Source organism: Maylandia zebra, linkage group LG20, assembly GCF_041146795.1.
Source record: "Maylandia zebra isolate NMK-2024a linkage group LG20, Mzebra_GT3a, whole genome shotgun sequence".
Lineage (NCBI taxonomy): Eukaryota > Metazoa > Chordata > Actinopteri > Cichliformes > Cichlidae > Maylandia > Maylandia zebra.
Window position 1 is genome coordinate 1,504,271 of NC_135186.1, and position 16,123 is coordinate 1,520,393.

A 16,123-nucleotide genomic window follows, 5' to 3' on the forward strand; every position below is an offset into this window, starting at 1 on the left:
TCCCTCTGTCACAGGAGACAAACTACAGCTAACGTTCGCCAGCCTCTTACGCACACACAAATAACTACTGATACTGTATCTTAACAACAACATATACGTGGCCACACATGGTCTCGGTGTTATGACTGATGAGAGATGATTTCAGCAGATTTTTCAAGTCTTGCAAAAAAAAAGTGGTGAGTCCCGGGAGACTGGTATTATTGACAAATAAGAGTATTAGGGTGGGTTTCCATACGTAGCGAGCGCAGCATAGATACAATCTTTCCCCTTTACCAAAGTGGCATTCAGCAGAAGAAGGAGCATTTACACGTGAGCCACTTTCCTTTAAGAGCCAGAGAAGCCAGTTTTTGATGATTTATTGAAAAAGGTTTCTCTGTCTGCCAGTCGCTCTGAATTTGAGCGTTGTGCTCACATCTCCATATCTTCAGACATGTTGGCCTCTTGTGCTGAGAAACGCAGTGATTCATCACCTCTCCTACGCGCTTACCGTGTGAAGCCGTGAGCTTCACTGTCTCTACAAGCCCGTGTCGGTAAATCAGGCTTCATTTGTGTCACAATTAATACAATTGCCTGAGTTTTGTCGGTGTGTCTCAATGCCAACAGTGTGTGTTTCTTCAGCCCAGTGTTCATGGAACAGGCTACGATGCGGTGACACAAAGGATTGAGCTTTTGATTTGACATGTAAACCCAATTTTCACTTATATGAAATAACCCAGTGCTTTCTGCGAGATCCAATCACTAAGAACTGCAAGTGTGTGTGTGTGTGTGTGTGTGTGTCTGTCTTTTGCGGGTTTATAAATACTCTTAAGTGTCTCCAGATGTCCCCAGGCAGCATGCCGGTAGGTCTCATTCAACAGCGGTTCTTTGACTCTGTTAATGCCTTGTATATAAACCTCACATAACTACTCCCATCAGATGCACATTAAGAGAGTGTTGGTAGTGCGGACTTGTGTGGGTGGTGCATGCAGTGCACATGTGTAATAGACTTTTATTCTCTTAATAACTTCCAAACAAGTCCGTTTAATTTGCCAACTGGGACGTGTTCAAATGGGGGACCCTGTTTCACTAAGTTGCCTCACCTTTCCCCAGTGAGCCTCCAACATGGGGGAAATTCAGTCGTGTTGGCTGTTTGATGCAGTTTAGTGCCTGCAGACATGCTTCATGAACGTGAACAACCATGCTGCACGTGTTCATTTTGCCACTCTACAGCTGTGACGTCACTGTTCACTGACTGGAAAGCTTAAAAAACTTGCTGGAAGAAGGAAACTTTTTCAGTTCATCAGGATGGAAAAGAGGAGTAACTGCCTGATAACAGCACATGTGAGGGTTAAGCTGGCTGTGAGTCTGGTCTACAAACTGTCTCCTTGCTCAGACAGGGATTTATTTTTATCAGCTGACAGTCAGACATCGTAGGTGTGTAGATAAGATATTGTCTCCTAATGTGGCGTGCTTAGTTTCAGTCATCATTTCACACTACTTAACTCTGTTCAAGCTGCTCATCAGGGTTTTTTCTTTTCTGCTTTAGGTACCGTGAAGTCTGATGGGAAGCCCATGGATAAGTCCCGTTTAGCAGTGAAGACTTCAAGTCTTCAGCGCTCCTCCTCTGATGCTGGTAAAGACCATCGAAATGGCACCGGAGCTGCTGAGCAGCGTAAACCTCCATCCGGCCTGGTCAGGCCCTCCACTGGTGGAAACTTTGGCTTCAAGAAACCAGCAGCAGCTACCAGTAATAGCACAAACAACTCAAGTCCGCCCAGTGTAACAAGTGCAGTTAGCAGCGGCATACCCAGCGGTTCTGCAACTGTAGGGAAAATTCCCAAAACGTCAGGTATCCCTGTGAAGCCAGGTGCTGGTGGTGGAGGACGAAAGACAAGTCTCGATGTTTCGAGCAGCGATCAGAGTGGTTTCCTGTCTCCAAATGCCAGAACGTCTCTGCAGTACCGCTCTCTGCCCCGCCCCGCAAAAACGAGCACCCTGACTTTAACACGGCCGAGCTCAGCTCGCCCGGTGAGCACCACCATGGACACCGGCTCTGGACTCATCAAACCCTCCGTCGCAGCATCACAGGGCTCAAGGCTCAAAGAGCCGGGCTCTGGACACGGTTCTGGAACAGGACTGAGTAAACCAGGAGGACGTGGCATCCCCAGTCCTGTCAATCAAACAGACAGAGAGAAGGAGAAGGAGAGAGCCAAAGCTAAAGCTGTGGTTTCTGACTCTGAGTGTGGGGGAGGGTCAATGAAGGGAAGTCCTGCTCAGACCCCATCAGAGAACGGAGGGAAAGTACAAGGGCTGAGGCCCCCCAGCAGCAGCAAGGGCATGGATCTCCCATCTCCCAGCACACACAGGTATCAAAACTCATTAGCTTCCATTTCCACATAAACAGACGATCACATCTAAAATACACACTTGCTTCAACATTGTCTTTCTCTGTCTTCAGGTTGTCTGGAGTGCGTAGCCTGGCAAAGCCTCCATCGATGGCTCAGCTCGACAAGCTGAACTCAAACAGCCTGGACACTGAGGTTCGGGACACTTTGCCTCCTAAGATTCCTCCTTACTCTAAGCTTCAAGACCTCTCTGGTTCAGCAGGCAACTCCACTAGTTCTTGCCTGACCCCCAGCCCTGCCCCTGTACTAAATGTGAACTCTTCAGCCTGCTTTTCCAGTTCTGGCATAGGTTTGGGTCCCAGGCAGGTCACTTCCCTCGGGGTAGAAAGCAATGAAGGGAGAACCTCTCCCCTGCTCTACCCTCGGATGTCTGGGCTGCATCGTAGCTTGGAGTCTCTGCCACTTCAGATGAGCCTGGCCCCAGAGCCCCAGGAGAGAGAGGAGTATAAAGGGGGGGAGAATTTGACGAGAGGATACACCACCTTAGAGTCCCGAGTCAAAGATAGACACGATGACAGCGGCCAGCCCTCTAGCTGGACACCCGGAAGTAAAGTCTCACTGACTCCCACAGACAGGTCAGTTCAGTTCTACTCAAATACGATCCATAATGCTGCACACACTGCATATTCAGCCGAGTCTATCCCAGGGTTTAAATAGAGGGCAACCGAGTAGCTCCACCTTTTGGTCAGTTGAGGAAGTGCACCAACTTTATTCACTGCTCAGGAAAGCAGAAGGGATGTGGAAGAGCTTTGATAATCTGTAGTTTCCCCCCAGAATCGAGCAACCAGGTAGATGTCATACAGACAACGGGCATTTATAAAAACCAAGAACAACATGACGAGGAGATCCTTAAAAATATTGAAAATATTTAGCAATGCTTGCTTAATCATCCTGGATGATGAGTGCTGATGGTGATGATGAGTTTTAAACTAGCCCTCTCTGCAGGAGCCCTGTGTGGATATGAGAACAACACAACATTAGCTCTAAAACGAATCGTTCTGAATGCGATGTTGAATATGACAAATTTAGAGCCCTAAAGTCTGCCTGATAATTTGTCCCCTTTCTTAATGAGAAGGATGAAAATGTGTTTTTCTTAAACTCAGCCAACAAATAAAGCAAACAGTGCACACACACAGACACACACTAAAGCAGAGAGAGATATGCTGAGGCTTGCTGGGCTGTTATTACTGCAGGGCTGTTATCAGTGTTGTACTAGCCCTACTGACTGAAGTCATAATTACTAGCTGACGCTGCCCATCTTCCAGTCTTACTGCGTTTCTTTGTGCCTGCTGTCTGTGCTTGAGACTCTAATAACTCCCTGCACTAGTGATTAATTAATGACACTGTTTAATCTCCACAGCTCTCAGAGAGACAGAAACACGCTGCCAAAGAAAGGTTTAAGGTAAGTAGTTCCACACACAAACTTTAAATGTGTGTTTTTTGTTAAAATTGCACGCACAAACACAGAGATTGATTGATAAGATGCCCTTTGTGTGGCAGATTATGTGGATCTTGCCCACAGCTCTATGAAACATCATTCCTGCTGCTCATTTCCCTCTCAATGAGCCCTGCCAGGAGCATTTTGTGTGTTTTGGTCGTCGAGATATTCAGCTGACTTTTACCACTGCCAACACTGACTTGGTCCATTAAACTGTAGTTTCAGCAGTGCCTCCCAGATCGAGGAGGATGGGAAGGAGAAAGGAGAGAGGAGGCACTCTCATACTATTCTCAGTATGACCGACTCGCTCGCTCTTCCACTGCTGTCGTCACCCACCTCCCTGCCCCGAACCTCAAAGACCAGCATGGGTGCGTAGATACACAAGCACACACACTATGATGGCAAATGATAAATGCTGACACGCATACATTTGTTTGATGTGTATTGCAGAGCATTGGTAACTCTATTTCTTATAACAGTGCCGAGCCCGGTGGGCGGCCCGCCGAGGATGACTCGATCCAACAGCATCCCGACACACGATGCCTCTATGGAGCTGTACGGGGCATCGCCTCTGGGCAGCACGGTGTCACTGGCTGAACGTCCCCGCAGCATGGGAATGGTTCGCTCCGGATCCTTCAGGGACAGGGAGTCGAATGAAGATGGTGATTTTTTCTGAACGTTTTTGTCATCTGATAAGTAGGATCTGTTTGACTTCATCTCAACTCTAATGGATTTGTTTTTCTTTGTGTGTGTGTTACTCTTATTTATGCTCAGTTCATGGCTCTGTACTCTCCTTGGCCTCCAACTCATCAAGCTACTCTTCGGTGAGTTTGGGCAGCATGCAGACTCAGGTAGCTACAGCTCAGCGTATGCTGTATGTGTGGATGTATGTTGGTGCAATGACGCTTTCCTCTTATTTCACGCTTTAAACACTTGAAACTGCAGCCTGTACCTTATCAGGCCCCACTCCTCTCGTCTGTGTCTTTGCTAACATCTTTACTCTTATCCCCTATGCTGTCCAAGGCTGAGGAAAGGATCCAGGGAGAGGTAAGTGTTTTCTGCCCAGCTCTTTCTACTCAGCTGGTTTTTTCCCCCTTTCCCATCCACTCTCATCCTTGTTGTCTGTGGGAGAACAAGCCTGTCAGTCGTCATCTGCACCATCCACTCACTTGCATAATGTCCGGTTTAGTGGCCTCGGCCGTCTTATAATTGGAACATTCCTGCTTTTATTCACAGCAAATCCGCAAGCTGAGAAGAGAGCTGGAGTCATCGCAGGAGAAGGTTTCTAACTTAACGACACAGCTCACGTCAAACGTATGCACTTTCTGTCGATGCTGCTTTGCACAAAGCATGTTAAGCTTTTTTTTTTTTTATTGCGAGACTTCCTTTTTGCATATCACACTACTCAAGTAATTGACCCTTTATAGAAAAGCGAACAGAGAGAGAACCTGTGTCATGTCGGTCATAGATCATCTCTCTGCACTTTCAGGATGTTTCTTATCTTTGCTGAGTCTAAGTAATGCTAATCTTCCCCTCTAAAAAGCCACTTAGCTTCACTACGCACACGTACACATGTGCCTCGCTCCTCCTCCTCCCTTGTTTCAATATAACTATCCAGTCAGCATTTTCAATGCGTCTGATTGCGGCAATAAAATGCAGGAATTATGCACCGCTTCATGCAGGAGACATCAATCAGTGCGTGTGCACACCCCCCCTTTTTTTCACATTGTTTGACCTTCTCATGTGAGGGCAGTGAATGTGCAGAACAGATGCGCGACACACAGCATGATTATGTGCTGGATTAATGACTGGGCTGAATCCATTATTTTACTGTGTTAATACATTCTGTAAAGGAGAATAGAAAGTAATTTTCTCTCCCTCCTCTGGGCTAAACTGGGTGTGTGTGAGGAGATTAGGGAGGAGGGGGATTTTGCACAGACGACATCCTGTTCAGCCTTTGTGCCTCATTCAGCCTTTTAGCACTTCTTATGCAGGGATAAAGGGTCAGACAAAATCCATTCAATCTGTCCCTCTATGCGTAATGTCTGCTTTAAACGATGCTCTGTCGAATCGGCCAATAAATAAATACCAGTTCATCTACACGTTGATGTCCTGATATAGAGAAAAATTGAGTTTAATCTAAATTGTTGTTTTTGTCTCTCGTCTTTTCTAAACAGGCAAACCTGGTGGCCGCCTTTGAGCAAAGTTTGGCACTGATGACAGCGCGGCTGCAGAGCCTGTCGCTAAGCCACGAACAGAAGGTAACATCCCAGCCCCGCTTTCAAGCACAAACAAACAAAAACCTGAGCTCCAGCTGCGTTTCACCACCGCAAATTTCTCATGAGCACTCGGCTAAGAGCTAATACGGAGGTGACTTTGATCGAATCCTGCAGTGGGAGCTGAATCTAGGTTAGAGGCCCCTGGCTGCAGGCCTGCAGGGTGGCTCGGTGTGAAAGGAGGAGGATCAGTGTGTTAAAAATCTCTAAAGGCTGAATGATAAGAAAGACTCAAACAGTTTGCATGTGCACCTAAAGTAAACATCGCATTCCTGCATTCTTCTGCCTTTGTGTGTTTTGGTGTAAAAGAATCGATCGGTGCCTGAGCTGTTTAGTGTGAGCATGCGTGTGCAGAGTCTTTCTCAGTGCTTCATGCCTTGCTGCTCCCTCTGAAAGCCCTGTCTAGACCACTCCAGGAAAGGTCTTTGTTGTTTGTGCCAGTGCACTGACCTGTGCAGTTCAGCCCAAAGCACAGACTCTTTAACCTTGAGGAGATGGGCCGGGCGGCTCTATTTAGAGTGGAGTGGCATCGATTTTAGCAGACAATGAGCGGCACTGTTGTTCTTGTCTTTTTGAACTTTTCACTTTGCATTGGTTTGAGTTGAAGTGCATTACTAAAAGCTCACTCCCACTACATAAATAACATATTCAGTTATTTAATGAAAGTATTCATGACTTTTAAATAAAAACCTTTTTCATTTATTACAGCACAAAATCCCCAGTTATAAAAAACAGTAAAATGAAAATGCAGCATTTTTTGGATGATAACTAGACGAGTACAAGCTATCACTCGGCTCGATTTTCAAAGCAGATACAAACAAGTGTTGCTCAAACCATTTATTTAATGTTTGTGCAGGACTCTGAGCTGATGGAGCTCCGGGAGACCATTGATGCTCTGAAGACCAGGAATGAAGAAGCCCAGGCTGTCATACACGGAGCCTTAAACAACCCAGATAACAGCAAAGGTCTGTAAACTATTCAGGTTATCCTTTTATCTCTCGCTCACTCCACAGCACTTTTATTCAATATTTTCTCTCTTTATTTTTTTCCCAGATCTGTGTATCAGACGTCAGAACTCCTGTGAGAGCATCTCCAGTCTGAACAGTTTGACCAGCATGTCCAGCGTGGGCAGCTTGAAGGACCAAGATGCTAAGAAGAAGAAGAAAAAGAGCTGGGTAAGAGCTGTTTGCGAGGCTTTATGTTATTCTCACTGCATGGTCTGTGTCTGTTCTCCTTAATGAAAATGACAAAGCAGCGTGGATGAAGTATGACCAGTCTTTCCCTCCTTTGTGTTGTGCTATTCTGCTCTTTTAGGTCTTCGAGGTGAGTTCAGTCACTGTGTTTCTATAAAACCTCTATTAATTTCCTGTCATACAGCATGATGGACCATCTAAAAGTGCAGCACAGTCCTCGAGTACCCTCCATCTCTGCTGATTGGCCTCCCACACTGCTGATTGGCTGCCTCATGTGACCATTTAATTTGAATAGATGGCCGTAATTCAGTTAGAGCGGCTGGCAGCAGAAATGATGTTCCGTAAGAAGCGAAGCGCTCAGGCTTAATCGGGTTTATTTAACGCATCTTTCAGTTATGTTTCTCCCCTGCTACATCATACTTTATCCTGTATTTTGTCCCTGTGTAAGAGAATACATGACTTTTTCTTTTACCATGTAACCCTCACTAAACCAGCTGCTAAATCTAAGTGCAGAAAACGGATTGGAGCTTGGACTCAGTGCAGAAAACGACTGAAAGTTCAAAGCGGTAGTTTGTCATTTTGGGGAAGGCTCTTTGTTTTTGATTAACACCAGCTGCTTGGTTTAAAACAAAGGTACAAATATTCTGCTCTGTGAGATTTACAAATGCACATGATGATATCTCGTTTATTCATTCTATATAAAATGAAACTATACTTGACAGATTGGGGGTTTTGGCTTTTATCTGCAGTGAAAAATGACAAACTATTCCTTTATTTTTTTATACTCTTTGTACTTAGCATGTGTCACATTAACAGTTCTAACTATTCCCTCTTTTTTTTCTTTCCAGTTATGAATGCAGTCATGTGAAGTCATCGTTTGACTGTTTTATATCGGTTTATCTCTTCTGTTTCTATGTAGCTGAGGAGCTCCTTCAACAAAGCATTCAGCATTAAGAAAGGCTCCAAAACATACTCTGACATTGAGGAAATTGCCACCCCCGACTCCTCAGCTCCTAACTCTCCCAAGATGCCTCATGAAGGGGGAGAAGGAGGAGACGGCATGCTGCCTTCCCTGAAAACCTCAGCTTCAGCCACCTCCTCTGTGTGAGTACACAACACCTACTCCACCGCACAGCTCAGCAGTGCAGTTTTCGTCTATGAAAATTTCTTATAAGGGCTCCTTGGCTTTTTCCAGGATCATGGAAAGTACAGAAGAGGGAGACGGCGAGGAAAGCGCCGTATCAGAGTTGCGCTCAGAGCTCTGGGTGAAAGAGAGGGAACTGACAGATATTCGACTTGAAGCCTTAGACTCTGCACATCAGCTTGAGCAGCTCCGAGAAGCCATGAAAAACATGCAGGTTTGTTTTGCCTACTGCACGTGTCTTTGTTCAGTTACCTGCAAAGCTGTTATTACAATTTAAAGCTTTATGCTCATGTTTCAGTCGACGGTGGAGAACCTGAAGGCAGAAAATGTCAATTTAAAAACAGGAACCCAGCATCACCTCCCTGCCTCTGGCCCCACCTCCTCCACATCCCAGCCTTCAGGCCTGGCGTCCCTCCTGGGGCCCTCTCTGAGGCAGCCAATGAGCATGTCCCTCACCAAATCCTTCAGCCTTAGTCTGAATGATTGTAAAGATCCAGGTCAGAGACTAACAAAGCCTTAAAACAATGTTTACCTCATAAAGAAGTGCAGCGTGCATCTCCTCCTCATTTCCTCCTCTCTTGCAGAAGCGTCTCAAGGTGACACGCTAAGCGTGTCTTCTCAGCGTGAAGAAGTGTGTGCACGTCTGCTGGTCCGTATCGGAGACCAAACAGAGGTAGACGTGGAACACTTTTATTACTCACAATGTCCGATAATGTCAAGAGCTTTAACTGGACACTCTGGAAATTAAGCGTCTGTTTCTTCTCTGTAGGACAAACAGCAGCAGGAGTACTACCTTGGCTCAGTGCTGATTAATGCGAGGACTGACTGGCCTTGTCTGGACTCCCTCATAGCCGAGACCTTCAAAGTAAGTCTTGTAAATCTGGTCTCCTTTTTTATTGAGTGGACATTTGTGGTTCAGTAGCCCGGCTGCGATTTGTTTGCTCAACCGTAAACTTTTAACTGTGATATATTTGTTCTTTGTTTAGGATTATTTAAGTCAAGTGGACCCGACAGCCAGCTTGGGTCTGACCAGTGACTCCCTGCACATGTACCAGTTTACCCAGGGCAGGCTGAGGGTGATTGGGGGGGACAAACCCCAAGGCTCACCTTATCGATGTCTTGGCAATGGTCCCGCTCGTATTTTTGTCACCTTGAAAGGTTAGCAGATATAAGTGCATTCAGTGCATTTTTTTTTCCATGTCCTGTCTCCCCCCCCCTCTCACCAGCGGATGGCTGCCCCTCCCAGAGTTGGCTGGAGTGGAGTGGTCAGAGTTTTTCCTGTGCTCGTGCTTGCTTCACATGGAGTTTTTTGATTGTTTGGGTTTATTTGTATTGTTATCTTTGAATACAAAGCAGCTCGAGGTAAAAGTTGTTGCAATATTTGGACTATATGAATAAAAATGGAGCTGAAAACAGTTTGTTTTGCTTTGAAACGCTGTATTCAAAACTCTTATTGACGTCTATTTTCTTAAATGAATTACATGCAGCTTTTTAACTTTTACATGGTGCTAGTCTCCAGGAATCTTACACATATTTTGAGTGTAATCTGAGGCCTATTTTGTAAATGAAAATGGTTGGCTCGAGGGTCGTGGATGCCAGAGTGCTATTAAATAGCCACAAGACAAAAGCAGGACTTTGGGAATGTAATGAAAGCATGTGATGGTTTATCTGGGCCAGGGTTTGGCAACCCAAACCTTCACTGTGGTTCCTGCTTTGACAGAAAAAAGCTCCTCTTCTATTGTTAGGTTGGGGGGGCTAAAATGACTATTTTCATGTTGGTTAAGCCCCCCGAGACCTAGACCAACTGATGTAATTTAAGTACTGGATCTAGTATAAAATTAGACAGTTTAGTTATTCATAAATGCTACATACATCGTCTTGCTCATCCTCCCCTCTGTGTCTGAAACTCTTCAGGTCTCCGGGAAAAATGTGTTGACTCACTGGTGTTTGAGACCCTGATTCCTAAGCCCATGATGCTGCACTATATCAGCCTGCTGATGAAGCACAGGCGCCTTGTTCTGTCTGGGCCCAGCGGGACAGGAAAGACTTACCTAGCTCAGCGTCTGGCCCACTACCTCCTGCAGCGCAGCCGCACTGACTCGACTGAAGCCGGCCACGAGCCCGGTCTCCTGGGTCGCAGCCCTGCTATCACCTTCAACATGCACCGTCAATCACAGAAGGTAAAACCTGATTAAGGATTTTTGGTGGGTTTTTTTGTTTCTTATTCTTTCACAAGCAAGTATGAAAATATGTATTCACCTTTTAACAGGAGCTGCAGTTGTATCTGTCAGATCTAGCAAATCAGATTGACAGAGAGTGTGGAGGGGAACTTCCCCTGGTCGTTATCATCGATGATATTAGCGATTCAGCGGCCATCACTGAGCTTGTTAATGGAGCGCTCACCTGCAAGTATCACAAATGGTAAATGACTGAGAATTACTCTGTTTCACCAAAGAATTCAATAAGATTTGTTTAATCGAAGAGTAACAAGATTTTCTCTGTTGCTGTTTCAGTCCGTACATAATTGGAACGACCAATCAACCTGTGAAAATGACGTCTAACCATGGGCTGCACCTGAGCTTCAGGTAGGCAGAGGACTGGATGAAGCATACTCCGTGACCCTGTTTAACTCTTACGCAGAAAGTAAGTGTTTCTTGCATGTGGCCACAGGATGGTGATGTTCTCCAACAACGTAGAACCAGCAAATGGGTTTCTGCTGAGGTACTTGCACCGTAAAGCTGTAGAGGCTTACCAGGACCAGGAGCAGGACTTGGCATGCCACCAGGAGCTCCTCCAGGTTCTCGACTGGATCCCTCAGCTCTGGTACCATCTGCACGCCTTCCTGGAGAAACACAGCACTTCAGACTTCCTCATAGGTGAGATATTAGCAGACAGAGTGAGCAAAGTCCGACTTGGATACTTGGGAGAGAGTTGTTATGATAAAGACCTGTTAACAAAAAACCCTGCCTCCTACAGGTCCCTGCTTTTTCCTGTCATGCCCAGTGTCAGTGGCGGAGTTCAGGCAGTGGTTCATTGACTTGTGGAACCACTCGATCATACCGTACTTGCAGGAAGGAGCCAAAGATGGCATTAAGGTGAACATGCACACATTTCCAAAATATAACAGTAGTGGAACAAACAATAACCCCCTCTATAACAACATTGTTTTCACTATGGACTTGTCTTCCTGTCAGGTCCATGGGCATAAATCAGTATGGGAGGATCCGGTCGAGTGGGTGAGAGGCACCCTCCCCTGGCCCAACGCACAGCAGGATCAGTCCAGGCTCTTTCACCTACCTCCTCCTAGCATAGGTCCACTCAGTGAGGAGAAGAAGCCTCCTAAAGACATACCTCCACCCAGCACACTGGAGTCAGACCCACTGGTGAGTGATTGTGTGGATGCCATAGGCATCCACACTATTGAGATCCTCTTTCTTTATTCTGCAAGTTGCTTCCGTACGTTTTTTGGACGTTAACTACTCCCTCAGTTTTCAGCCGATTTTCTCCGTTCAAACTTTAAAAAATTCTGCTGTTTCTGCTAATGGGTGCTATGACTTTTGGTGCTCATAACTTCTATACTTTTTGAGATATTGAATTTTTTTTGCAATATTTTTTGCCCATTTCTGCCACATTATCAGCGGCCTCACTGATTTTCCTCGCCGGGTTGACCTGTGTTTTAGCTCAGTGAGATAAGCGTCCGTTCTCAGACTGGGAGGCCCGGGTTCAAATCCCGCTTATGGCAAAATTTCTTTCAGTTAACAGTTAAACTTTTTCACCCCTTTTCAGCACAATTTTAAGTTTTTTCACCACTTTTTCAGCTGTTTTCAGCAAAAACCTCTTTTCAGCAGAAATTCTGCTGATTGAACTCTTTTCTGCAAAACTTTTAGCCTTTTCACCTCTTATCAGCACAATTCTAAGCAGCTTCTGCTAATTTCACCAGAATTGTCAGTCTCTCCACCTCTTCTTTGTGAGAATGAGTTTGGCGGAGTGAGGTGAGTCGCCGCCTTGAAACCAAAAGGTTTGAATCCTGCTCAGGGAAATGCTTTGTTGTTGTTTTTTCAACTTTTTCAGCTTTTTTCAGCCGACATCTTCAGCGTTAAGGCACCCACACAGCATTTTCGCAGGAAATGCAAATTTTTCTAGTTTTTGTGCCTAGATGTGCTTTAGTCCATTTTGATTTGCTGAGAGTGGAGAATATTGCCGGGAATACAAACAAATTGACATTGTTTCAATAAGACTGTCAATTAATTGAATTAATTGACCATGGTGCAAAAAAAGTTCATGTTGCGAAAGGTGTGAAGAGTGTAGAGCAGGGGTCCCCGATCCCAGTCCACGAGGGCCGGTGTCCCTGCAGGTTTTAGATGTGTCTTTGATCCATCACAGCTGATTTAAATGGATAAATTACCTTCTCAAAGTTCTCCAGAGGCCTGGGAATGAACTAATCATGTGATGCAGGTGTGTTGACCCCGGGTGAGATCTAAAACCTGCAGGGACACCGGCCCTCGTGGACTGGGATCGGGGACCCCTGGTGTAGAGCCTGCAACACCTCATCTAGCAGCTCACTGTAACTGGGCCATCGTGCTCCATACTCACAGGAATGTTTAAAACTGTCTATCAGTACTAAATTCTCAATAAATGTACTGAATTTCCTGCGATTGTTTCCTCAACTGAGTCCTTTTATTCTGACACAGAAAATATATCTTTAGCATTAGAAACACATAAGAAAGGAGAGCCTGATTACAAGACAGTCAAAAACGCTGGCAGAGCAGTTATTGGATTAAACGTAGAATAACTTAATCTAGAATAATTTAATAACAGAGAAGATTGCTACACATGTAGCAATCTTCTCTGTGGCTAACTCTTCTTCTGTGTCTCCTCCTGCTCCACAGATGGCCATGCTGCTGAAGCTCCAGGAGTCGGCCAACTGCATAGAGTCTCCAGAGAGGGAAGGCAGTCTTGATCCCACTCTGCAGGCTACACTCTGAGTAGACTGTCGATAAAGCTAAGGAACTGTCGACTCTACAGCGCGGCTCTCACAAATGCAGTTCAAATGAGAATTTAAAGACTCCAAGATGAACTTTAATGTGTGCTCAGTGAGCAGTTACAAAGCTAATGTAAAGAATCTACAGAGAGAGGGAGTAGGAGGATTATGGACAGTGGACAATGGGTTTGCTCCTCCCGGATATCTGAACATGGGAAAGATGATGAAACCGCTTTGACAGGAAGCTGCGATGATCACGGCGGGGAAAGATGGTGTCTTTTCTCCCTTCTGCTCTCAGCTGGTATCAGATGGGCTGTTGTTGAATCTGCAAGTGCATGGTGACCAAAATAGTATAAAACAAAATATTACCTATAACCCCGTTGAATATTTGTTCCCTTTGTTTTGTTTTTTTGTTTTTTACTGCCGCAACCCTCACAACAACTATTGGTGCTTATAGGTTTATTTTGGAGGCACATGCGTCATTTCAGGAATGCAGACTACAGAAAAACAGTCTGATCACTCCCCAAAAAGTAGGACCAGCACTTGACTACAGCCAAAATGCACTTTATTTTTTTACTTGTAATAATTGGATTTTAGGAGGCCGAGTCAGTGACTGTGTATCAAATGGGGGGATCGGCTTGGCCAAATCATGCAGTTCACTAGTAAATCCTCCAGATGGCAGCATCTATTGATTCCTGCCTCTCTTCTGTTCATGGTGCGCTTTCAGTCTCACTAAAGGTGCTTGGTAGAACATAACGCACACTCAAAAACACAACTATGAAAAAGGCCTTGAATGTTTTCTTCTTTTCAGTTCTGCTATTTTGTCATTTATCGAATAAACAGAACTGCGAAGCTGCAAAGAGCAACGTGCATGAGGTGAAAACTGAAACGAGTGATGATTTCATTTTGGGTTGAGTCTGTAAAGAGAATGTCATCATACGTGGACTCGGTAACCAGTGTTATGCTGATATTATAACCACAGGAAGTCAATGTACTGAATTATAAACACAGAGAGAGAAAAAAATTGAAGAAAAAAACCACCCACGACCTGCTTGTTTATTGAGCACCGTTTCTGGCTATGCTTGCGTATACTCTGTATTTAGATATCAGTTTTAAAACACAGACTTCTCTTGTAATAGCTGACGACACAGCTCTCAAAGTCTTGATTTTGTAGGATTTTTTGTACCGAGTCATCTTCAGTGATCGCCCGTATGCCGACGTTTATCACCCGTGTCATCATCCCTGAAGCAGAAGCAGAAAACTTTAGCAAAAAATAGCCATAACATTTTCCTTCCTCTTTCCTTTACTTCCATCTTTTGATTAAAACGTGACTTTCTGCTAATTGTCAGTTTCCTTTTCTCACATGGTTTGAGTTACCGTCAGAAAAGACTGATTAATATTTAAATGTGACTTCCTCCCGTTTTGTTTCTTCATTGGTTTGCACATGAAATATGCTAGAGGTAGTAGATGACAGTATTTATTGCTCACATCTTGACTGTTAACTGAGATAAAGTGAGAAAGTATAAAGAGCGGTGTAAGAGGAGGGAACTGTAGGTTGCTGGGATACTCTTAAACCCCTTAGCTTGACCCTGAAGTACCTCAGACTGCCATACTCTGCCCACATGTTCCTCTACTGCTGTAAAGTAGAGGCACGATGCCTAAGTCTATCTGTGCCTGAAACACAATTTGGCCTAAAAAGCTGCTTTGATCTACCACACAGAGGCCTCGATCTAGAGGGAACATAACTAGTTCCACTGACCTACTCTGATGTCACTTCCATGTCATCACTTTAATGCCCAAATTTGGGTTTCGAGTGGGTTATCGATATATTTGGAGCCTTTGACAGGCAGTTATGTGATAAGCTGTAAGTTAAGATGATGTGTGTGTCAGTAAACTGCAGTTAATGCGAATGTGTATCATGACTAGGCTGCTTTGCACGATTTGACACCATCTTCAACTTAAGCTTGAAGGTCTTGTCGTCATTGGGGAGTTGCCTGAGAAATGGGAAGCTGCGTGAGAACAGATGCAAGCCTAGAGATGTGATGTTGATGCATGTATCCCTGGTGTATTCCCAAAGTTTCCTTTCATTGGACCTACCGCACTTAAACCTTATCACGGGAGGGATTTTTAAATAACTGGATATCTTCCTCTTTTTCACATTGTTTTTAAGAGCAGACGTGGGGGTTTTTGTGTTTTTTCTTATGCAAATATTTGTAAAGATGTTTTGTTTTTCCTCTTTTGTACATTACATCACTATTGTAAACACTGTAAATAGTCACTGCGTCTGCGACAACAATCACTTAAGGGATCTAAGAGAAAGTTGGGCCCGCGTATGCAGAAAATGAGCGTCCTCTGTGGTTGTATTGTCTTCCTCCAGCAGGAAGGAGCACTTGGCTTAAAAGTGGGCTCGGTAAAGGTTGTATGGCATGTCTCTATAACCACATTAAATCCCATATGTCTAACATTGAGCAGTTGTTACAATAAAGTCATGCCATTCATCACATCACTACCTGTTTTTTACGTGTTTCTTTATAATCCACTAGGGGGTGCTAATGGGCCACTACTCAATTAAGTTGAAGGACCGTATTTGATGGTTTCTTAATTATCAGTTTAATTATCGACAGGTGTGTTACCTGAGTTAAAGGTACACAACTTTTTTTCTCCTTATATTTCTTTACCTTCAGTCTTCCCATAGAAGATGTGGCTT

General features: G+C 44.7%; 1 protein-coding gene across 8 annotated transcripts in view; it reads left to right on the forward strand.

The window, feature by feature from the left end:
• Nucleotides 1-15,922, forward strand: part of nav1a (neuron navigator 1a) — a 92,970-nt gene extending 77,048 nt beyond the window's left edge. For 4 of the 8 annotated variants that reach the window (XM_076878743.1, XM_076878744.1, XM_076878748.1 and 1 more), the window contains 24 exons: nucleotides 1,526-2,345; nucleotides 2,438-2,959; nucleotides 3,745-3,786; nucleotides 4,042-4,190; nucleotides 4,302-4,484; nucleotides 4,597-4,673; nucleotides 4,846-4,869; nucleotides 5,059-5,136; nucleotides 6,000-6,083; nucleotides 6,955-7,063; nucleotides 7,152-7,273; nucleotides 8,211-8,395; nucleotides 8,487-8,649; nucleotides 8,734-8,932; nucleotides 9,020-9,108; nucleotides 9,205-9,300; nucleotides 9,422-9,593; nucleotides 10,350-10,615; nucleotides 10,705-10,856; nucleotides 10,949-11,020; nucleotides 11,106-11,311; nucleotides 11,412-11,530; nucleotides 11,630-11,818; nucleotides 13,325-15,922. In XM_076878743.1, the coding sequence (XP_076734858.1) occupies nucleotides 1,526-2,345; nucleotides 2,438-2,959; nucleotides 3,745-3,786; nucleotides 4,042-4,190; nucleotides 4,302-4,484; nucleotides 4,597-4,673; nucleotides 4,846-4,869; nucleotides 5,059-5,136; nucleotides 6,000-6,083; nucleotides 6,955-7,063; nucleotides 7,152-7,273; nucleotides 8,211-8,395; nucleotides 8,487-8,649; nucleotides 8,734-8,932; nucleotides 9,020-9,108; nucleotides 9,205-9,300; nucleotides 9,422-9,593; nucleotides 10,350-10,615; nucleotides 10,705-10,856; nucleotides 10,949-11,020; nucleotides 11,106-11,311; nucleotides 11,412-11,530; nucleotides 11,630-11,818; nucleotides 13,325-13,420 (4,214 nt within the window). In that variant the 3' untranslated portion in view covers nucleotides 13,421-15,922. The remainder of the gene's footprint in view (nucleotides 1-1,525; nucleotides 2,346-2,437; nucleotides 2,960-3,744; nucleotides 3,787-4,041; nucleotides 4,191-4,301; nucleotides 4,485-4,596; nucleotides 4,674-4,845; nucleotides 4,870-5,058; nucleotides 5,137-5,999; nucleotides 6,084-6,954; nucleotides 7,064-7,151; nucleotides 7,274-8,210; nucleotides 8,396-8,486; nucleotides 8,650-8,733; nucleotides 8,933-9,019; nucleotides 9,109-9,204; nucleotides 9,301-9,421; nucleotides 9,594-10,349; nucleotides 10,616-10,704; nucleotides 10,857-10,948; nucleotides 11,021-11,105; nucleotides 11,312-11,411; nucleotides 11,531-11,629; nucleotides 11,819-13,324) is intronic. The other 4 variants (XM_012921186.4, XM_076878746.1, XM_076878745.1 and 1 more) reach the window with 4 other exon arrangements.
• Nucleotides 15,923-16,123: the final 201 nt, after the last annotated feature.